Below are 23,752 nucleotides of genomic sequence, written 5' to 3' on the forward strand. Positions count from 1 at the left end.
CCCTACCAGGTCTTGCCACTAGATGTACACAATCCCCAAACCCTGGCTCCTGCGCAGTACACACTATAAATTATAGTCAACACGACTGTCTGACAAACTGGACCTTGGAGTTCAAATCTCCATAAGCATGGTAGCATAGCCAGTGTGAGTGCATGCTTACACCAACTCTCAATTTGCAACCAGTTTGTGCAGTAGTCACTGGAGGATGAAGATTTGATTCTTCCCCTCCCACTCAGCCCAAGGTGAAGACACAGAGATCCATTAATCTTCACATAGACTGGACACCATATTTGAATGTCTAAAACAGTAATGTATGCTCACCTCACACTTGTGCTCATTGATTAATCATGAAAGGTTGGTCAGTGTTGGTTGTCTGGCACCACAAGCCATGTGTAATTAACCCTTTGCCTACAGAGGGCTTGTGACCATGGTTTGATAACTGAATCATAATCTCAATACCCTGTTATCAACCTGGTTAGTACTGGACAGACTTCAGTTGTAAAAGGCATTACCAGCGCAATGGTGGCACCCATTTGTGTGATTTTGGCTTCACTTGACAGAGGTGTGATGTCATCTTTCATCTTCATATGCATTATGCCGTGGACACACCTTTATCTGTCGACATCCCAAGATGTAGCCCTGTGAACACTTGCCAAGGTGGCACTGACCATGGAACGTGTCACATAATTCTGCAATACCGAATGTGACCACCATGCCAACATTTCCACATTTCTTTTTTGGCTTGCTCCACACTACACTTACTCTTAGACAAGCAGAACACAGATCCACGACTATTCACTGCATTTTTGAAAGATGTAAATATCAAAAAAGGTAAAAAAAAAAAAGAAAAAAAGGAGATACTAAAAGTGTACATTGTTTCCCTTTTAGCATCTTGCCCCTCTTTTGGGAAGCCTGTTTTTCTCTTTCCTACCTCTCTATTTGGAACAACACAACGCACTGTTGCGCGTGCACATAGCAGAGGGCACTGTTTTCTCTGCTTATACAGTTTCTGCAAGGTAATTCAAGGGAGCACCTCATAGGATCCAGTGGTGTACCCACTCCCTCCACCCCACCCCATTATTTAGTGGTCTGCATACAGTTCGGGGATCTCAACTTCAGTGCTCATCTGTTTTGAGAAGTATTGATGACATATAGCCAAAGATGAAAAAACAAAGGCAGGAGGATCAAGTCAACAGAAATATTTATGGGTGAATTAAATCCTGACATTTAGAATATAGTCTATGTCAGATGATCTGCCCTTTTATTTTATTATTTTTTTATTGCAGGCTGCAGTAGATTGGCCCCTCATGAGATCTGTCCAGTTCTGTTATACCACTGAGCCATTTCTTGCTCCTCTCATTGGCAGGATGCAGTTGGTCACATAACATCAGCTCCTGTTCACTCACTATGCCAGAAGTAGGCTTGGAGATTTATTTTCTTCTCTCTGAAAATGTGTGCCTGTGCCCCTCTCCCCACAACCTGCTCAACGGTTCTTGCTTGCCTCCCCTGCCCAAGGGGTTTTGCAGCAGACCAGAACAAAAAGAGGTGGCGCCATTTTGTGGAAGTCTTGCACAAAATGGTTTCGTGCAACTTATTAACCCCTTGTCTACCAAGGGCATCCTGCAGTGCGCCTGTCTGCTTGGGAGCCCACATAACTTTAATGCGACCTCAATAGTGGTGAAACAGCACATGAGAGCACTAAAGCCCCGCTGAGGACTTCACAGTGAGCACAAGTAGCACTGCCAGTGCACCCCGGCGCGTAATTAGTGCAGGAGCCGCTGCAGCAGCCGCGGCGCAGTCACCCGGATGGAGTCGTGCAACCGCACCGTCAGGCTGTGGCACTGAAAGCCGGAGGACACGAAGGGGGCGGGCTCTCCTGGAGTCCTTGCACCTTATTATTGGTTGAAGCCCATAGTTGTATAACGTACGCATATTTTCGGGAACAGTGGACACGAATGCGCAAATAAAAAAAAAAAAAACGACATGATGGATGTGGACCTACATGCAGCGCTGCCATCCACTACATAACAAGCCGCGTGGACCACGTCGATCTGAAAAAAAACATCACAAGGATCTTTGGTTGAACGATCTCCATCTGCTTATATAGACAGAAAGGAAAAGCGGTCCCCTGACATTCTCCACTGAAGACGGAAGAGCTCGGCGAGGAGGGTAGTCGCCTTCTTTTCATGCTGACAAAGGAAGCAGATGTGCAGTGTAGCCGAACATGTAGCCTGGACGCCACAAAGGATATCTGTTGGAGCAGCAACGCGGAGCCCCGATCTGGTAAGAGTCTCCCTCAAGACCAGCTGCACCGACCTCTAGCTCAATGCTAGCTAGCCCCTAGCTAGCTAGCATTGAGCTAGCAGCTAGTAGTCAAGAACAGTAGCAGCCAGCGTCAGGGCAAAATTAACAAACACGTGGCTGTACTCACAAGCTACACCGCTGCTGTGGTCATATTTTGTTGAGCCCAGTGTATTGCCCATTTTCTGAGATCCCCCGTTTCCAGTGCACGTTGGCCAAAACGCTGTATTTTAAAATGACACTAATGACACCACTAACAACACGCAGTTTCCAGGTCATTACACAGCATATAAGAGTTTAAAATTGTGCATCTATGTCCAAATTGTCAAATAGAATAAACTGTAACTTTAAAGTTATTAGTGGGGTTATTGCGTTTGAGGTTTTTATTGTTATATTAGTATTACTATTATGTAAAGTAAATTTTTAAAGAGGTAACTTCTTTGTGTACCATACTCTTGCCTATCTTGCACTGATTGAGTTGGTGCTGTTGGAAAAATCAAGTCTGTGATTTATGATTGGCAGGGGGCGTGCCTGCAGTTCAGGTTGTCAGGCTTGCTTTGGTTTAGTCCCACAATTCCTTAGTACAAGAAGAGCCCTAAACATAAACAGTCACTGTCATACATATTCAGCATTTACTAAGTTTGGAATGAGGAAGATAAATAACATCTGTGACAGTTCACTGTTCTACTGGGAGACGTTAGTACCTGGAATTCGTGTGGATGCACTACCCACCTAGACCAGATCCGACACCCCCACCCCATAGCAACAACACTCCTTGATGGCAGTGGCCATCCCCAGTACGATTTAGCCAGACACACACTCACACACACGAGTGTCTTTCAAGTATCTGTGGGATGCACAAGAACAAGCCTGATGCACAGAGACCCCTCCCCTCAACCCATAGGACCCAAACGTCCCCACTAACAACATCCTGTTGCCAGACAAAACAGGACACCCTCAGAAGGCCCATGGTCGTTCTCTGATCAGTCAAAACTGTTTTGGAGGCACAAGGGAGACCAGTACAATATATAGAAGGTGGTCATAATGTTATGCCTGATCGGTGTACAGTGTGTTAAATATCAGATCTGACTGGTTCTGACGTCGACATTCTCACTTGGGGTGCATTACATGTGAAAAGAGTTTTGGTGAAATTGTTGCATTGTATAACCTAAAGCTGTTGTCCTGTCATTATTTGGTTTGTGGCGTCTCTTATTATTTCAACATGTTTATATCAGTTGACTAAATCCAATCATGAATTTACTGGGTTGACATTTTGTTTGGTTTAACTGTAGTGGTAACCAGCAAACAGATACTGGTAACCAGTTTCTGGAATATGTAATGATGATTTGCTGTTGTGCAAGCACTGGGCTTGTGCCCTACATTTCTACAGCAAGCAGCCACGGGTTACAATGCAGTGGGGACGTCGGCTGAAGAAAACTGTGAAGAAGATCTGTGACACCTCTGCCAATTTGTGACTGCAGTCACAAAGCATACATTGTGCTGTTTTATTTCAGAAAATGTCTCATGCAGTTTTTGTATCTTAACTCTTGGAAGATGATACATTCAATAACTGACTTTGCAAGCAGATCTGTCGTCACACCTGGCCACCTGGCTCATGTTAAAGATTAGTCAGGAGTTTTAAAGGTTTGTCTCTGGTGAAACATCTCATGTTTTGAGCTTGTAAAAAGAAACACATTTCTGAAGTCCTTGGCAAGCGTATAGTCGAAGGCATCTTCAAGAATCTCAGTCAGTTAACCACTAGGGATGGGCATCGATAAGATTTTATTGATACCGATGCCGTTATCAATTCTGCTTATTGATCCTTCCTTTGGTTTAGAAAAAGTAGGCATTTGTGGTTTTGTGTAAACAACAGTAATTTTACGGAGTTTCAGATAAGAGCTTGTGTAAGAAAACAAATAGGGAATTGGTCACTGGGTCCTCACTAGCACTGGTCTGCTGAGACTTAGTGATAGCTGCAATTGTTGACCGGAGATTGTCACCCTCTGTATTTAATGACGCGTGTCGTCGACAAATGCTTCAGCATGTTGGTGGTGTCGCCGCCCTTGCACGAAATGATGGTACTGCCGTTTCTGTGCCATTGCGTCTTCCTTGTCGTCATGTGAGTGTCACATGATGTAAATCACGTGCTTCGACATAAAGATTCTTCTTCTTTTGCTATATGGTGGTTGGTAAACAACTTTTAGGTGCATTACCCACCACTGTCTGGCTGAGATGTAAAAATTCCGCATGAAAAGAATCGACAAGGTATCGATGAAATCAATCAGTTGGAACCGGTTCTTTTAAAGAACTGGTTCTCAATGCCCATCCCTATTAACCACAGAACACAACATGTGATTTTATAAAAATAAAAGTTAAAGTGTATTTTGTCTTCAGTTCACGCCGGCTCCAATTAGCTGTAATTGGAGCATGGCTGACAGTAAACCAGACTTGTCTCAATGAGAGTCATTGTCTAATGGAGAAAAAGTTAACAAACTTGTGTAGCTTTATCTTGGTTATACCTTAGTTTTCTTAGTTTCCAGCAGTGCCTATGAAAGGTATTCACCTCCTGGAATGTTGTACGTCTTGTATTGCTTTTATGAGTGGAATATGTTGCTTTCATTTTATTCTTATACTTATTTTCTTGACCTGCTACGAAATGAAATCTCCACACCATGACGCTGCCACCACATGCTTCAGGGTAGAGGTCGAGTGATTGTGGCAATGTGGAGTTTTTGGTGTTCACCAAACCAACAATCTAATCCAGGAGTGGGCAATTATGTTTCCCAAGAGGACAAATCAGAAATTGTGGAGGGCTGTGACAATAGGCCAAACTTAATTATTAACTTAATTCTGCATAATATTAATTTTATTCCTTTGGAAAAAGTAGTACATTGCATTGTTTTAACAAACTCTTACTCTTACAAGTAAGAGTAAATGTTATGATTAAGCAATGAAAAAGTGGGATGGCTTTATGAGAAATTACATTTATTCAGTCAAATTCCCCAAAATAATTTAAATAAAATATTAACATTTAACCATTTGTTACTTGCTCACTCCAGTCACATATGCGAGGCGCAGCTGACAGATGATCATCAGTGAGAGTCTACATCTGAATTTGGTAAATTTCATTACTGAAACTTGCAAGTACCGCATCAGACTGTGGAGGTGATCAGGAGATAGTGTCACTTTTATCAGGGTTTGCATGTGAGTGTGTTGGCTTGAAATATACTGCAGTTTCCTCATCAAAGCCTTTACCAAACTTGAAGTCGTTCATTATCCCACAGTCAAATACAAGTACCTGGACTGTCTCATAGACACCAGAGCAAAGCTCTCGTCCAAAGCCAGAGAGAAAAAGTTAATAATATGCCACTTCACTTTGGAGCTGAAGGTCCTCAGTCGTTCTCCTCACGGTCCACCTAGACAATGTAATGTTCTTTTTTTCTTGGGATTTTTAGGTCTGCAGAGTCCACCAGGCACTCTTTGATGAACTCCCACACCCAGAATGACTTGCTGTTTATGATGATTTTGTGGGATGACACTTGACTGGTCTTGGTTGCTTCCTCACTTGATGTGTGAACTTCGCAAAAAAGCCTTGTTGCTACTATAGCCCCACTAGCTTTTCAGTCGCTCTTTCTCTTCGGAGTCCTGTGCGCAACAGCAGACATATGGATGGCTCATGATAGGAGTTTAATCAGAATCATGTGTCATTGGATTAAGCCAGAGACATTAGATCGAAAGTCTGCTGTGTTACGTGAAAGGATAAGGGGACACCACACATTTTGCTGCCAAAATGAGGCAGATTCATGCAGAATTCCACAGAAGGCAGTATGGTAGTAATTTGAAGCATTCAGCCTCAAATTAAAAAAAGAAAGAAAAGAAAAAAACAACAAATGATATACATCATAATTTCATTTAGAAAAGCAATAAAAGGGAAACATATTGAATATTTTTTTTATAGGCATGCCAAGCGCCAAGTTAACAGTCATTTAATGGTCAGAATAATGATTTTTTTTGTGTACAAACTCCTAGACTGATATCCATGACAGAAGTGCTTTTAAGTGCAAGGCAACCAACCTGCGCTATATGAGCACATTTCACAGATATCCACTCCAGGAGCAAGCAGCCAGAAAAGCACTTTTTTTCATAATTTTTTATATTTACATTGTTCCCTGCAGATGGCATTCTCATGAAAACATAGGTCCACATTGTACACCACTTGTATGCTGTTAAATTCCTCCTTTTTTATACTGTTAAAATAAATTATTGAAACATCTGTAAATAGTTTCCTAATCGGCATTCTCAGGATGGATTAAGTGTACAGACTAATAAAAGTCATAATTTGAGAACTGTTGCAATCTAACATCTTCCGTTTCTGAATTCTTTCACCTAAGGCCACAAATGGATGTGAATGTGGGTATGAATGTTTAATTGACTGTCACTGACTTTGCTCATTAGTTGCAGTAGAGTGCTAATGTTAAGACAAACTGTTAAATTGTGCCCCTTTCACAATGAAAATACCGGGTTGACACAGGATTTTCAGACAACTTGTTTTTTCATCTCATACGTCATCATGTCGACAACGTCATCATTACACATTTAAGTACACTACACAGCGAGGTAAACAGTGGTGTGTGTGTGTTTTTTTTTTTTTAACGCTTTCAGTTTGTTGATGAACTGAATAATGGACTGGTCAAGCCCCTGCTTTTTCAAAAAGGTGGTGATATTCTAAAAAATCACTGTGTCCCGCACAGTGCCCGATATCTGCAGCTATACAAGCTATATAAGCACAGTCACACAGTCACACAGTGTTTTTGAGGTGCTCGCAGCCCTGGAGCTTCTACAATGACACAGTCTTACAGGCTGTCCAGTGACAATGTGACAGGCAGGTACATCAACGTCATCGTGTGAATTAGCAGGTTGATTTCTGTTCACATCGAAGCCGAGCAGAGCTTTTATCCGATGTGAAAGGGGCTTTGGTTACCCATTTCTAGGTAATGTATCTAAAGCCTCTTTCACACTTGTTCCAGGTCGTCTCAGGTCTTTTCTGCAGTATGAAAGGGTTGCCACTTTATTTCTTTACAGGTTAAATGACCCTTCAAGTGACCCGGGAATTTAGTGTCTTGGCTCGCCTGCAGTGTGAAATGTTTACCGCTAAACTTTCTGATACCGTTGATGTACCTGCCTGTTGCGTTCTGATTTAATCACTTGGCAGCCTGTCAGGCTGCCATTGTGAAAGCTCCAAGGATGTGTGAGCAGGGCCCACTCCCATAAGACCAGTCTTCCTGTTGATTTCCCCGAGACCGATAGCTACAAGATTTTAAGTGGAAGCGCATACGTGAATTAGCCCTACATCATGCTCTGGAAATCCCACCGATCGGGAAATCCTGATGCGATCTGTACATGCGCGGCTGTTTATTATATGCTGTTTAAAATACCAATGCATGAAACAGTGCTAACATTGTACTCGGTGACGCCCATGCTGTTTATCGTTTACCTCAAAGTGTTTCGGTGAACTTAAATGTGTAATGATGATATTATCAACACCATAACCTATGTGTAAAAGTAGGTGTTGTCTTGACACTGTCAGCGTGTTGTCTGACACGCCCTAGCAGCCATACTCGGGGACACTTACCCCTGCCCTCTGAGATTATGTGTGTGTAATGGGGTCTCATATTGTCATCTTCTGTTGTGTCATGTTTTTATGAAGAGATGTTGATGCCCTCTCTGTCACGACTATTGAATGTTGTTATATCATGACTCTTCTATACCCAAACACTCTGCTGGGGACAGTGTCATCCAGGGTAGGAAATGACAATGAATCTGGTGGTGTGACATTAAGTCAGGAGCAGTGTTTGGTCACAGAGGCTGGCTTGGCCCCACACAAATGTGTCAGAGCTGTTGGCAGTGTTGTTAGCACTGAGACATTATCTACCTGCATCTGACGGGTAGTCAGTTGATGAAAATGCATGGCTCCATTGCGTGGCAGCTTGCATCAGCCTGCCAGGGCTGCATTACTCTCTGCTGCTGCATTGTGTTGAGTAGTATGTGGTTTGTGTCCCATCTAACAACTCATGTTAAACCTGCTGAACAGAGAGTGTAGAGATTAACTGTAGTTGGGGAACGAGATAATGGTAGAACTTAGGGGTTGAACAACTTCGGAAGTCAGCTGTCATATGTTGAAAGTCGAGTCGAAGCTGAAAGTCACCACTGACGTCACTAATAAAGACACATTAATACACAGGATGAGATGTTACGATCCCTTGTGCCATAATCTGAGGCAAAACTCCTTTAGAATCCCAGTCCAACTGGAGAACCGACCAGCAGACCAGTGGTCAGCTACTAACTAGCCTAGCCACCAGCAGTAATTAAGAAATGATGGGAATGTGACCACACTTCAACCAAGCATTTCTCCCTTCTGCTTACATCAGAAATATGCAACCAGACACCAGCTATGTAGCCTAGTCCACAGCATGAAGTAATGAGAGGTGGTGGGACATGTGACTACCCTTCAACCAACACCGCTCCGTTCTGCTAGGATCAGAAATAAAACACTATCAGACACCAGCTAATAAGCCTAGCCACGGAAGTAAACCACTAGAGAGCACCAGCTAAATAACCAGGCCATTAGCAGCATGTAAGAGATGATGGGAATGTGACCACACTCCAACCAAAAACCTCTTCCTTCTGCCTATATCAGAAATAAGCTACATAGCCTAGTCCACAGCTGGAGGTAATGAGAGGGGGTTTCAGGAGTGACCCTAGCCAACAACAGTAGGCAGTGTGCAGCATATCATTGGGGTTTTCAAGTGGGCACCTCCCTTCACTGATGTTTCGTTAAGTTAGAAGATAAAAAGTAATGCTTTGCAACAATGTAATCTATATTCTTGATCTGAATACATATTGTGGAGTCTCACACAAAGAAGCTGTGGAGGCTTTTGTCCAAAGTATTTGCTTGAACCCAGGCTACTGTTGACCGCAGCCCATGCCAGTACCATAAATGCCATCAACTTGATACTTCTAATATGCAGCTCTGCAAACTGTCAACTCTATCATAACGTCTGACTCTCGCATGGCCCATTTACTGATAGCACTCTACAATCACAGCAACACTCGCTAATAAAACACAACAGAAGTGAACATAAATACATGAGCTTATCAATACTGTGTGCTGCAGATATGAGCTGCTACCATCAGTAGCATTCAATAGTACTTTACCACATGTGGTACACTGAGATAGTATAACTGGGATAAAAATAAATTTGTTATTTTCCAGTACAGCAGCTAAAGGTCTAACAACGTTGATAATGAAATTCACCAGTGAATTGTTGATTTGCATCAACATACTGTAGGGTGTTAAGTGAATTTGTGAAATGACTGTTGTTAAGAGGATTTGGTCATTCCTCTGCTAGCATTAGCAGATGCCTTTTCAGATGCAGTAGTACTTTTTTCCAGGGCTTACTTGCTTATTTTGCATGTCATGATAGTATCGGCTTCATATTTAGTGAAGTATTTCTACACACTTAATGAACTGCTGCTAGTTTGCTGCAACAACCCACTGGGCTTCTCACTTGTCTTCTTGGTGGCCTAAAAAAAAATACACCCATGCCGCCACTGATTATTGTCTCATGATCAGCAATTAGCTGACTTGATGCTTAAGGCGTCATGACACAGCATTGAAATTGACTTGTCTGTACAACCCTTAGTAAAGACATGACCCAATGGCAGTAGATCTTTCCTTAAGGTTTTATGGGTGCTTGTTGTAAGCTACCAGCTTCTTGTGGTTGTTACTGAATCTGTTGTTTGTTCAAGATTGCCTTTCTCACTTTCCTTTTGAGCCTATTGGGATACCCCCAACCAGGTAGATGAGTGATTTACAGGCTTTGTCTATCTGTGGACCTGGCATTCATTAAGATATGGATGCTGGGGGAAAACCTAAGCCCCTTTCACATCGAGCAAAATAACCAGCCCCGCGTCGTCCCAAGTTTTTCGCTTGTTGTGAAAGGGTCCTGGGTCGCTGACCCGGTAGTCGATCCGGGATTTTATCGGTTTGGTTCGGCTAGACGCGGCTTTGAGGTGAACAGGATTGCGCATCGACCCGGGTTTTTGTCTCTTAAGTTGATGTATCTGCCTGTTACATTTTTATTTTGTCACTTGACGGCCTGTCAGACTGCATCGTTGTAGAAGCTCCATCTTAAAAACAAGTTTTGGTTTATTCCCATGAAGACCAATCTCTGAAGGGCAGAGATTTTTGTGCATTTTTCTCAATCAAACAAATCAGATGTGTTGCTACACGATGGTTAATGGAAGTGCATAGGTGAATTAGTCCTGTGTTGTGTTCAGGAAATTGGGGAATGCCACAAAGAGACTCATCAGACGTCGCTATGACGACGCAGAGGTCCAGGAGGATTTGAAAAATGGCCTGTATAAGATTGTTCCTTTGGGGAATGCGTGTGCAACCATGTTTATATACGGTTTGTATAGTGATATCCCACACTTTTTTTATTATCAATTATGGAGGCACACTGGCTAGATCGTGAGGTCCGCAAGCTGCTCTGCATCCGAGAAGAAGAGGAGATTTGGCTGAAGATATGAGGCACTGTGCAGTGCACAATGAGTTATTTAAATATCAACAGCCTTTCGAAAGAGCGGGGGTTTGACCGGTCCATTCTTCAGGTCAACAACAAACTGTAGGTATTAAAAAAAAATACACCCATTGCGCCACTTATTTATCTGCAATGTACGTGATGACGTATGAAGGAGGAAAAAACAGGCATGCAGCGCTCACAGTAGGCGGTCTGACCAGGGACTTCTGCCGATGTGAAAGCGCACCAAAGGCGAGTCAACCCGGGTCGGCCCAGGATTTTGGATGTGAAAGCGGTACTAGATAGAACCTCTTATAGCCAGTGCTTTGTGCACTGGGACACAGTAATGTTGGGCCTTCCCTGTTTGGAGAAAATGTCTTGGTATGCTGTAGCATCAAGATAAGGGTCTTAGCGGAAATTCTGGAAAAAACGCTCTATACCATTATCTTTCCACCACAGAACTTCACAGTTGGCACAGTGCAGTCAGGCAGGTCACTTTCTCCTTGTATCCACCATACACAGACTCACCCAAACAGACTGTGCCAAACAGAGAACAGAGAATTGTGATTCACTGCTCCACAGAGTATGTTTCTATTCCTCCACAGTCCAGTGTCGGTATGCTTTACACCACTGCATCCAACACTTGGCATTGGACTAGGTGTTTGTCCACAAGTCTGCATGCAGCTACTCAGTCATGGAAAGCTATTCCACGATGTTCCCACCAACCCAGTTTTTGAGCTTACGTTAATCGCAATGGAAGTTGTAAGCAGTGAGAGGTACAGTAATTACTTGAACAGTATTGTTATACAGAAGTGAATAAAATTCAGATGGTTGAAATTTCTTTTAAGCACTGCATTGCATGTGGCTGTGGAGTCACATGCAGTCCCAGAGCTCTCGCTGGGATCTAACCCACAGACAGTAAAATGAGTGCTTGGTGTATGTGCTTCCCAGTGCAAGTCACTGCAGTGTTTTGCCAGAGCTTGAGAACATCCCAACATCTGTATAAGATGCCCCGAGTGAAAAAGCAAATTGTCTAGCAGAGCTGTTTTTTCTAGGCCATTATTCTGAGTTGAGTTGGATCTATTGGTTAGCTCTGTTTTGGCACCAGCAAACATTTTCCTTTCATTTTATGCAAGAAGAAAGATTGTGATTACAGGAGGGTATCAGAGCACCAAGCTTGGCTCTATCTTAGCCGACCAACTGGCTTTTAATACACAGCCTGGCCAAAAAAAAAGTCATACCCTGGACTTACTCGATGGGCGATTATCACTCATCTGACAAAAAGTTATTTAATCCCAATTGATGCAATGAGTTAAATTATTTCTTGAATAACCATGTCAAAAGACATACCCTGGGGCCGTGGACAAGATGTTAGTCTGCATGCATCCAAGTGTCCAATGCATTATTAAAAACTGTAAGGATAATGCAGAACCATCGTCATCAAGGAAGAATTGTAGTCAGAAAAAATCCTGATTGATCATGATCACTTAAACGTGAAGAGAAGAAAAACAACAATAGAACTTAGGACTTTGTTTATTAGTAAAAATAAGAGCATTTCCACACGTACAATGTAAAGGGAACGCAAGGGATTGGGTCTAAACAGCTTTGCAGCCTTAAGAAAACTACTAATCAGTGAGGCTAACCATTGAGCATAAATATTGGACTCTGGAGCAATGGAAGAAGGTCATGTGGTCTGATGAGTTCAGATTTACCCTGTTTCAGAGTGGTGGTTGCATCAGGGTAAGAAGAGAGGTAGATGAAGTGATGCACCCATCATGCCTATTGTCTACTGTACAAGCCTGTCGTGACTGTGCTATGATCTCGGGTTGCTGCAGTTGGTCAAGCCTAGGTTCAGCAACATTGTGTGCCAGGATTCATCGGGCTCAAACTGTGAAAGAGTGGTTCAGGGAGCATGAGGCATCATTTTTACACATGGATTGGCCACCACAGAGTCCAGTCCATAACCCCATTGAGAATTTTTAGGATATACTTTGTTGTGGTCTTGCTCACTTCCCTGATCAAGGACCTGCTTGGTTGATCAGTTCTGATGTATAATCACTTTCATGATCCTGGTGGGATGGAAGGAAATGGATTCTGTGTCCCAGAGATGATTGTGTTTTGGTCTGACATGGGATGAATGGCCACTTGGCGATTACTCCAAGAAGCCATTACTCCAAAAGCAACATAAAAAGCCAGATTACAGTTTGCAAAAGGACAAAGACCTTAATTTGAAGCATGGGGATGGTAGCATTAAGTTGTGGGACTGTTTTACTGCAGGAGGATAAAATAGACATAAGATAGATGGCATCATGAGGAAAGCAAAGTGTCAGAATAAATCTATATTTAAGATTTTTTGTTTTATTTATACAGGTATCCGATGTAACTCACATCAACTCGGATTGTCCTTATACGTCTAAGAAAAGGTAGGTTTTTGGTTAGCTGTTTTTGTATGATATTGATTGCATTTTCTATTCAGTAATTTTGTGCTGTTATGTGATTTCAGGATTGGGAGTCTCTAGGTGCCCGTCCTTTCAGAGAATGGCTAATGGGTGGGAATCATACTTTGAAGACCTCACACCTCTATCATCAGATCTAACGGCCTTGACGACATCAGAGTCAGAAGAAACCATTTCTCAGCCTTTAGACAACTTTATTGGAAATCATGATTTCTCTGGGGCAGAGGCCACCACACCAACCTTGAACTTCAACACGAACTATTGCTCAAATCCCAGTATTGTAAATTCTAGTTCAGACTGTGTTTATCAGAGAATTTGCAATGATACACAATGGCATGCTGATGGAGAACCAGTGGAAAAAGACTATTTGCAAAAATGTGGAATTAGTGAGATCTCAGATTTTTCTGCAGATGAATCACCAACATCTGGACCTTTCCCATCATCTTTTGGAACAGATTTACAAGGACTTAAGCAAGACTGTGGATTGCAAGCTACATCATTTCTTGAGAACTTCTCAGATGTTAGCAGCTGCTCAGATTCCAATTCTGGTGAATTAAGACTTTCTGGAAAATTCATGGCAAGTAATTCACCTCAAAAATCTACAACTGATGTTCCTACTGAACACAGCTCATCAGAATGGTTTTTCACACATACTGGGAATTTGACCTTGCCAACTGAGAGTCTGTGCTCAGAGTCTGTGACAGAGACTAATGTAACTTTGCCATCAAACATGAAGGCAGTAGAAAATATTACTGAATGTGCTCAAGATGGCCAGATGGAAAGTCTAAAAGAAACAGCCCTCTCCTCTACTACTTTATTAATGGCAACAACCACAGAGAGTGAGACTGTACACAACAGAAATGATTGTTGTCAAGATCAGAAACAAAATGGTGATATGGAAAGAAATCTTCTACAGAGTAGATCTCCAGATATCTTAAGTGGCCATGAAAACTTGACTGGAGATAGCCACGAGGATGAGCAAATCTCTTCAGCTGCTTCAAATGACTATGAGCAGGATCACTTTGATGAACAAGTCTTAAGAAAAAAAACTAAGGAGTTACTCAACCAAGAAACCAAAGGAGATAATAATCCAGGCTCCACAGATGGTCAAGATGGAAAGAGTGAAGCTGAGCAAGACAAAATTGAAGAACTCAAGAGGAAATCGGAAGGACCAGGATCATCAGAAAATGACATTTTTGAAAAATGCAAATCTCCAATACCCAATTCCACCTACTGTCAAGGTGAAAATATGGAAACCAACAATCAGGAGAATGATACCCAGGCAAATACCTCTCACACGTCTGATCCACCAGCGATTCAGGTATGCAGTTCTATAGATGGTACTCAGGACTTGCAGCAATGTACGAGTAACATTCATGACATTGAATCTTCTGTGCAGTTATCAGAACACCAGTCCTATGAAAGTGTACCTCAAAACTATGTTTGCAAAAGTGTTGCTGAGAGGAGTGATAGCAATTTGAGTGATGCCAGTGCAAGTCTTTCAGAATCCTGCTTGCTGCCAAATACCTCAAGCAATGACATAAAATCCTGTTTTAAAATGGAATTGACGAGTCCGCTAGAAACAAAAACCCCAACCTCCTCTCCAGTTCAAGACTGTAGTGATTTCAGTGCCACTGATGATGGTCTTTGCTTGGATACTAATGAAAAGCAAAAGAATAGTGTTGCTAGACATCCAGAATTTGACTTAAAGACAGATAGATCAAACACAGATATACTTTCCTGTATAGGAATGGAAACAACAACAACCCCAGAGACAAAAACTCCAACCTCCTCTCCCAATCAGTATTGCAGTGGCTCTCATGTCACTAGTGACAGTCTTTCTTTTGGTACTAGTGTCAAGAGTCTGGCTAGTCATCCAGAATCCTGCTTACAGTCAGATGCCTCCAACACAGACATGCATCCCTGTCTAGAAATGGAAATGACAAATGCAGACTCTTCTGCAGCTCCAGAATTTGTCAGCCATGCTGTAACCAGTGACAGTAATAGTGCTTTTAGTAGTTCAAAATCCTGCTTAGAGCCAAAAACCTCAAGCAAGGACATAAATCCTTGTTTAGAGGAGGAACAGTCAGGTCAAGATACAAATACCATCCTCTCTCTAAATCTGCAACAGCCCCTGGATACAAATCAGGTGGCCCAAGATCAGTCAGGTTTTAGTGGAGATGGAGTTGAAGTAACAAGGGAGTCTTTTGAAGACTTGGACTCTACCATAAAGGGACAGTCAGTGCCTGGCTTGCTGTATGGGGAACCGCTATCAAGAGAAGACTCTTTGTGTGACCCTGATGAAACTAAACCTGTCTTAAGTCAAAATAAAGAAACAGTTGTGGCAAGACCTGACATTGACAACATGGACTGTTCTGAAGGACCATCAGCTCAACTTAAACCCTCTGCACGAATGAGAAAATTGCTCCACCCTGTTGTATTACTTAAAACCTTGGAGTCAACAAATGGAAAGAGTAACTCATATCATTGTGCAGATTGCCAGCACACAACCTACAATGTAGACCATCTAATTGAGCATCACCATGGTTGCCATCCAATGCACAATATTAGGTTTTGCAAGACATGTAATCTCTATCTGACGAGGAATGAAGAAGGTGTGAAACACTTGTGTGGCATTGTCAAAGAATGCCCTCAGCTCTCTTCTAATTCTAGCCAAACAAAGGAAAGAAATCGTCATGGCCGCCACAGGTGCAGCAGGTGTGGAGTCATATTTTCAAAAATATTGCATTATATAAAGCACATGCGGACTCACACTGGCACAACGCCTTTTAAGTGTACTGAATGTGGCTTGTATTTTGCACAGGCTGGCACCATGCGTAGACACAAGCGTATACCTGGTAGATGCAAAAAGTCCACCCAGCCACTTGAAAATTCTGATGTGGTTGTCGACAAAAGTGAAACGCCAAATGACGTGGTACATATTGGTGCATATGCAAATATGTCGAAATGTTATGTAAAACTTGTTGACATCTTTAAGATGGATCTGTGTGGCAAAGGCTATACTTTTGAAGAGTACAAGAAAAAGCTTCTCTCCAGTATGCAAAAAGCAAAAAGTGTAGCAGTTTCATCAAATCAGTGTATTGGAAAAGTCAATCGTGAGGAACAAAATGAGATAAGAGGAAAATATAAGTGTCCTCTATGTCCACGCCGGTTCAAGTACTCTTATAACAGGGCTCGTCATTTGCGTCACTGTGTCAGAAAAGCAATACATGGCGGCAAGGGAAAAGTTGGTGGTAAATATCAGTGCCCCTTGTGCCGCGCTACCTTCACTTTATCATCCAATCGATACAGACATATTAAGACATCTTGCTTCCGAGAAGCTATTAATCGACTTGCAAAAGAAAATGCAAAATCAAGGACAAACACTGACCATCAAAAAACTAATGAAAATGATCAGAAACCACAATCAAAGGAAAATGAAAGGAGAAAACAAGCACCCCAAGCTTTAACAGCTCCCACAACTGTGAAACATTACAAATGCAATCTCTGTCCAGCGGTTTATCGTCATCCTTCTGGAAAGTACAGACATATGAAGAAACATGAGTCATATAAACTCACAGGAAAGATCCTTAAATATAGGAAATCGGCTTCCACCATCATGTCTAAACCAAAAACCTCATGTAGTGTGGAGACTGAAGAGATTAAGGACAAGTTAAAATCCACTAAAGCAAATAGCAGTCTCACCCTGAGCTGTCGTTTTTGTGGGAAATGTTTTGGCTCATCACAGTCACTGAGGAAACATGAACGCAATCACCGTGGTGAAAGACCGTACCGCTGTCTGCAATGCAGAAAGGGATTCAAGAGACTCTGCCATCTGATTTGTCATAAAGCTGTTCATCAGAGTAGGATACAGTGCACTGTATGTAGAAAGATTTTGCCAACTGTTGAAGAACTGATCCAGCATAGAAACACACATCATCAAGGGGGAATGCTTAAATGCCCAGACTGTCATCTGCAGTTCCAGTATCCCGCACAACTCCTTAGACATGTGAATGTTCACAAAAATGGAAACATCAATGCACCTCAGCTTGAGGAGAAAACACCATTAAAGCCCCAGCAGACCTTGAAATCTGTGAAAGAGAGAAAAGGACCAGAGCAGCTGCAGTGCTCGCTATGTAAACAAGTGTTCAGTGATCCCCAAATACTGAGAAAGCATTGTCTTACACATATATCTGGTAATCAGTGTCCATTTTGCAAATATATTTTTGGTAGTCGGCGCTATTTGCTTTTGCATATGGTCAAACATACCGGAGACAAATCCTTTTCCTGCACCAATTGTGGAAAACAGTTTTACCGTGACATGTACCTTAAACTTCACAGTCAGACATGTTTGCCTTCTCAAACCAGGCAACATGCCACAGTGAAGTCCAACACTATCCCAAAGAGACCATATCAGTGTCCCTATTGTCCGCGGACATTTGGCAAAAAAATACGGATGAAAAATCATCAGCATGGCCACAAGAGAAATTCTTTGCTTGAATGTTCAAAATGTGGGCAGTACTTTGGAATTACAAAATTAAGTCAACATCAGAGGAACTGCGGAGAGATTTCAGGGTGCAGTACAGGAATATCATCTCCTGTTGGCAGTTTTGATAAAAGCCCTTCACAGACAAGTCAGAATGTTCAAAAGATGTCTTTGCAGTCAAATGCAACCAAGATGCTTAAATTAAAATGCCCTCACTGCACACAGAGGTTCAGGTACAGATCACTACTCTTGAGACATCTTGTGTCACATACTGGTTTGCAACCCTATCCATGTATGCATTGTGGCCACAGATTTGGAAGTCGGACAATGTGTTTGCAACACGAAGCTTTCTGTGATGGTGTTGACAAAGAGAAACTATCGAAACCCAAAAGTGATGCTTCAGCAGAACAGTCAGAGAAGCCCAAAGCAGATGGTGACATTGGGTACAAGTGTAAATTCTGTACAAAGACTTTTATGAAACCTAGAAACCTAAGACGTCACATTTTGACGCACAATGAAGTCAAGCCATATCGTTGCAAAGTCTGTGACTGCTGCTTTTCGAGATATGACCATCTCAAAGTGCATCAGACTCGCTGTAAAGGTATAAAAGGACGACTGGAAGTCTGTATACCCAAAATCAGTTTAAATGATGTTGGCAAGGGATGGAAAATTAGGTTTGGTAATAAGCTTACTGAAAAGCAGAAGACATTTGAGTGTGAAGTCTGTTTAAAAAGCTTCCCATCCCAGTCGAATCTTTCCCGACATTTCACTCTGTTGCATGCTGCAAAGTTACATAAGTGTACATGTGGTTCTTCATTCTCTCATGAAAAATCTTTGAAAAAGCACAGGAAGATGAAAAGGTGCAAAAGGTTCTCCAGTGAAACGAAAGCTTCCTTACCCCTTGGGACTAATCGATCAGCAGAAAATGTGACAAGACCACTCGATGAGCCAAGAATTCGAATGTTAGAGAGGATCCAGCCTTCTTTTGCAAAAAAGTACAAGTATGTGTGCAGTTACTGCCCCCGTGCTTTTGGAAACAGCTGGCAACTAAGCGTGCACCTCCGCCTGCACACAGGAGAGAGGCCATATCCTTGTGAATATTGTGGTAAGAGATTTATCAGGAAGGATTATTTACAGCGTCATTATTTAAATTGTACCAAGAAACTACAGAGTAAAGTGCTTTGTGACGGATGCGGAGGATTCTTCTCCATAGACAACCTTGAAGAACACAACAAAAGTTGTACTTTAAGACCAAAGTCTGCAGTGTCAACAGTTTGCCAAGATGAACCGTCAACCTCTCAAAGTCCACCAAAAGGCTTTTCTTGTGCATACTGTAGTTCCCGCTTTCTGCTATTTTCACAGCTCCAAGAACATTTTTTGAGTGCACACAAGCTGGAAACAATGGTTCCACCAGTGTCAACTGCTCCCCTACAACAACTTCTATCTAACATACCAAACATAAAAGAGGAGCCTTTGGATGAGAGTTGTGATGTTGCTGATGCAACTAAACTAGACACAGGCCTGGAGAGTGAGGTCTCAAAAAAATATTTCTGCCCAGACTGCGATATGTCCTTTGCAACTAAAGCTGGACTAACTGGTCATCTTCGTGTACATGCTGTGGCTCATCCTTTTAAATGTAAAATATGCAGTAAGGGATTCTGGAATAAAAGTCTTCTTCGAAATCACCACAGAAGATGTAGAAATGGACATATTGTAACCCAGCCATTGGAAGTCCCACTGAAAGCAGAGATTGATTTTGCACTGAATGAATCTGTTCTTGTCTTCAAAGAAAGCTCCAAAACAACTGGAACTGGTGTTTTGCAGACCAACTTTTCTTGCAAAGATGACCTGATGGACAAATCCCCACAAAATTCAGAAGAAAATCAGGTGCAGAGCAGCTCAACTAAAGAAAAGAAACCAGTTCAGTATCAATGTTCAGAATGTGATAAGAGCTTCACAGATGGCTTAATGCTAATAAGTCACCTTGAAGACCATGGCAGACAGGAACAAGAGAAAAAACGCAATACATGCACCAAGTGTGGGCGGGTGTGCAGTACCCAAGGAAGTCTTGAAAAACACATGAGAATCCATGGAGATAAGACATACACTTGCCCCAATTGCTCCAAGGTCTTTAACACCATATCTGAACTTGAAGTCCACAAAGCATTCCATGATCCTAGCAGGCCTTTCGCTTGCAAACTGTGTACTCAACGGTTTTGGACTAGACCGGCTTTATGTAGTCATTACAAGGAAAGTCATGCAAACAGTGCATTTTCTTGTCAATTCTGCAGCAAAGTCTACGCAACAAAAAAATCACTGTCAAGACACTATAAAAAATGGCATCAAAAAGAGCAGAAGGAAGTTGGGAGTGCTGTGCAGAAAAAGAGCGGCAGTGAACAACAATCAAGCAGCCAAGTCAGTACAACTGGTGAAAGTGGTGAGGATGAAGATAACGGCAGCAAGGGCAGCGACTCGGACTCTGCACCATACTTCCCGTGCCATGTGTGCGGCAAGACATTCACAACGTCAGAAAGTCTTGAGGATCATCAGCTGTGTCACCTGGGTGAAAAACCACATGAGTGTGCAGAATGTGGTAGATGTTTTTTCCAGGCAGCCCAGCTGCAGCAACATCAACGGATGCACAAGTCTGAATTTCAATGTCAAATGTGCGGAAGGGGATTTGTTTCCCTCTTTGCACTTCGTAAACATAAGCATACTCATGGTAAGAGTCGTCCCCACCGCTGTTCCAAGTGTCACCTCAGTTTCACAGGGCCTGCACAGCTAGCAGAACACATGTCTGCCCACCGCGAAGAGAACTTTCCATGTGATATATGCAATCGTGTGTTTCCTTCCAAAAGTAGTAGAGCTGAACATCGGAAAAGTCACTCCAAGTTAGGTGACCCTCCCCCACCTTCAGTTTCAAGAGAACATGAACGGTCTACTCCACCGTCTGAAAACTCATATGCTTGTAGGACAGAACTTAAATATCGTTGCGGTGTCTGTAACGACTGTTTTAGAGACCCAGAGGAGCTGTCAGAGCATGGTTGCAAGGCAGCCAAGGAGCGACCCTACTCTTGTGCAGACTGCAACAAACATTTTCTTCATGCATCTCACCTGCAAAAACACAGTTCAACCCATCACCCATCATATTCTAAAGGGGAATATTCATGTAATCAATGCTCCACTACTTTTTTGTCTTCTCAAAGCTTCCTCAGCCATCTTAAGAGCCATGTTGATAGCGCACCAAAAATTAAACATGGCAAAGGTAATATCATATGCCCAGTTTGCCACAAGTATTTTGCTCGTGCCACAGAACTGATCGGTCATTTTCCCATCCACATTGAAACAATGAAAGATAATTCTGGAAGCAACCATGTAAAACACAAGCAACCTAAATCGACTCCTTCAGCAACTAAATATGAATGCAAAAAGTGTGGTCAGAGCTACTTGTCGCATGATGCTTTCCGCCAGCACCATTGTTCCCATCAACAGCAGGCAATTGTGGAGACCAAACAGTCAAACCAGTCATCCGGTCCAAGTTATCACCAAGCAACAGCTGAAGAAGAGGAGGTTGATGTTACAGGAGAGGACTTTTTCAATTGCCCCGTTTGCTCAATGCAGTTCTCTTCCAAAAGTGGTCTGCTAGACCATCAAAATACACAACATCCAAGTGGGAGGCCATTTAGTTGTGATTTCTGTGGAAAAACATTTGCCAAGAAGAAGTACCTTAGAGAGCATGAGCGTAGGCATCGTCTAAAAGAGACGGCTAACAATGACTTCAAATGTTCCCATTGCCGTGCCAGATTCAGTACGTCGCCAGATCTGTCTTTGCATATGAGACTGCACGCTGAAAAAGAAGTGGGAGAGTACCGTTGTGACATGTGCTATAAGTCGTTCAGCCATTGGTCTCATCTAAAGCAGCACCAAGAGAGTCATGTTGGTGAAGTTGTGTATGAGTGCACAGAATGTGACAAAGCCTTTGCTTTTCCTCACCTACTGGAGGAGCATCAACAGACTCATGCTGGCTCCTCTCAGTAATAGATCTTATATACCGCATACCTTCCTTTTCGAATGATTACAAGTAAAGAATATCGAAATCCCTCTCATGCCTTACAGCTGACTGTACCTCGTTAAATTTTAGGTCCACTTTGTATTTTTTTCTTTTGCCCTTGTTGGTTGCATTGTTAGAAAGCTCTTGGCTAATGTCGCCGTAACAGAGCATCTTTTCCTGAGTATTTTTTTGTTATTTTATAGGTCCAATACTGGGATTTGTGTACATTAAATTACCCTCTTAGTTTTGTGAAAATGTATGTAAATCTGTTACAGAAATGGTTTAATATGCTGGTTGAATATGAGAGGATAATAAAATGTCTAAGTTCTGATCAAACATGATGTTGTTCAACATATAGTTTGAAACTGTTTACTCAGTTTTGTTGACTGTATGTAAAGTTTATACTGGTCATTTTAATCCATTGGTATTTTTAGTTTATTAGGTTTCTGTGTTTGTCAAGGGTTGTATTTTTTATATCTTGTACAGATTTAAGAAATTAAGAAAATGAAGAAATTTTTTATTTGAAAATCCCTTCACAAACTGAGAATGTGACTTTTCGTAAGAAATTTTAGTTGGTGCGTTCAACCTTGGAGTAAAGTCTCTATAAAATCCATTTGAGTCTCAATTGTATTTCTGTCCTTTGAAAAAATTATTATCATTATTATTATTATTGTCAAATTATATTGTCAGATTTAAGGCTAGCATGATGCTTTCTTGATATTGATTCTCTGTCTGATTATGATGATTTAAAAATAATCAGTGTATATCCCTTCACATCAAAATGAAAATGGAAAAAACAAAATATTATGTTGTGCTGTAAAATATTATATTATTTTTCCACTGCATTTAAAATTTAAATTGCTATGAATTAGTTAATCCCAACCCTGCTAATGGTTAATATTCAGACTGTGATGTAATGTTGTTAGCTTATTAATATTTAATAGTTTGCTCTGTAGTCACATTATTAATTTTTTATAGATAAATCAACTTCTTCACATGGAAACAGATATGAAAGCTATCTATCTAATCATATATCAATAGATTTTCAATGGACAGTCCATGCAGTGTAAGTAGGCTGAATGACATGTCTATGCGCCTACAAGATGTATTTTGTCCTTCCACCTGTAGTGAAGTATTCTAAAATAAGATGTTGGAGAGGTCTGCCAAAGTAAAAAAAATATGAATGCCGTCCATGATTTTGAAAATGTAGAGGTTCGTTACTTATTCAGCCAAGTAGAAATATGCTCAACTTTTCACACAGGTTCAGTAGCACACTAGATCAACGTGTGAAGGAGACAAAATTGAGTAGGCGTATAAACAGCACTAACTAGCAATAGAACTGCTTTATGCAAATAGTTGAAGACCGAAGCGGTGCACTGGTGCTGGTGAAGAAGTTAATTTCAAAATTTTTAACTATCAAATCAATCCACAATTATGTAAATATGAAGCACTAGACCTAGGTTCAGTTTTACCTCTGGAGGGTGGTGTGGGCTGGAGCCTATCCCTGCTGTCATTGGGTGAGAGGCAGGGTACACCCTGGACAGGTCGCAAGCCGCTGGGTCAACACAGGGACGAACAACTATTCACACTTACACTCGGCCTACTACGTCAAACTTGGAATCACCAATGAACCTATGAGCATATCTTTGGACGGTGGGAGAAGCCACGTAGACACACTCCACCACCACACCACTGTGCCACCACTAAAATGACCCTATAAAACTAAATGAATGCTCTTTTCCTGCTTAGCTTAGCAGACTGCAGCAGAAATGCCCAGCTTTTTGAGATATATTTAAAGGCAATGAGCAACTATTTAACAATATACAAAAGAGCAACATACATATGATTTAAAAAAATACAGGTGGTAGTGGAATAA

General features: G+C 41.8%; 1 protein-coding gene across 1 annotated transcript; it reads left to right on the forward strand.

Annotated features, from left to right (window-relative positions):
* The first annotated feature begins 1,799 nt into the window (after positions 1-1,799).
* znf1035 (zinc finger protein 1035) lies at positions 1,800-22,489 on the forward strand. The gene is made up of 3 exons (XM_047598377.1): positions 1,800-2,283; positions 13,254-13,306; positions 13,387-22,489. Exon 3 carries the CDS (start codon positions 13,422-13,424, stop codon positions 21,861-21,863), a length of 8,442 nt encoding a protein of 2,813 aa, XP_047454333.1. The 5' UTR covers positions 1,800-2,283; positions 13,254-13,306; positions 13,387-13,421; the 3' UTR covers positions 21,864-22,489.
* The last annotated feature ends 1,263 nt before the right edge of the window (positions 22,490-23,752 follow it).

This window comes from Mugil cephalus, chromosome 11, assembly GCF_022458985.1.
Source record: "Mugil cephalus isolate CIBA_MC_2020 chromosome 11, CIBA_Mcephalus_1.1, whole genome shotgun sequence".
Classification (NCBI taxonomy): Eukaryota; Metazoa; Chordata; class Actinopteri; order Mugiliformes; family Mugilidae; genus Mugil; species Mugil cephalus.

Bases quoted from the DNA above. Each gene is read 5' to 3' on its own strand.
- znf1035 (XM_047598377.1), top strand. From the start codon at position 13,422: ATGGCTAATGGGTGGGAATCATACTTTGAAGACCTCACACCTCTATCA.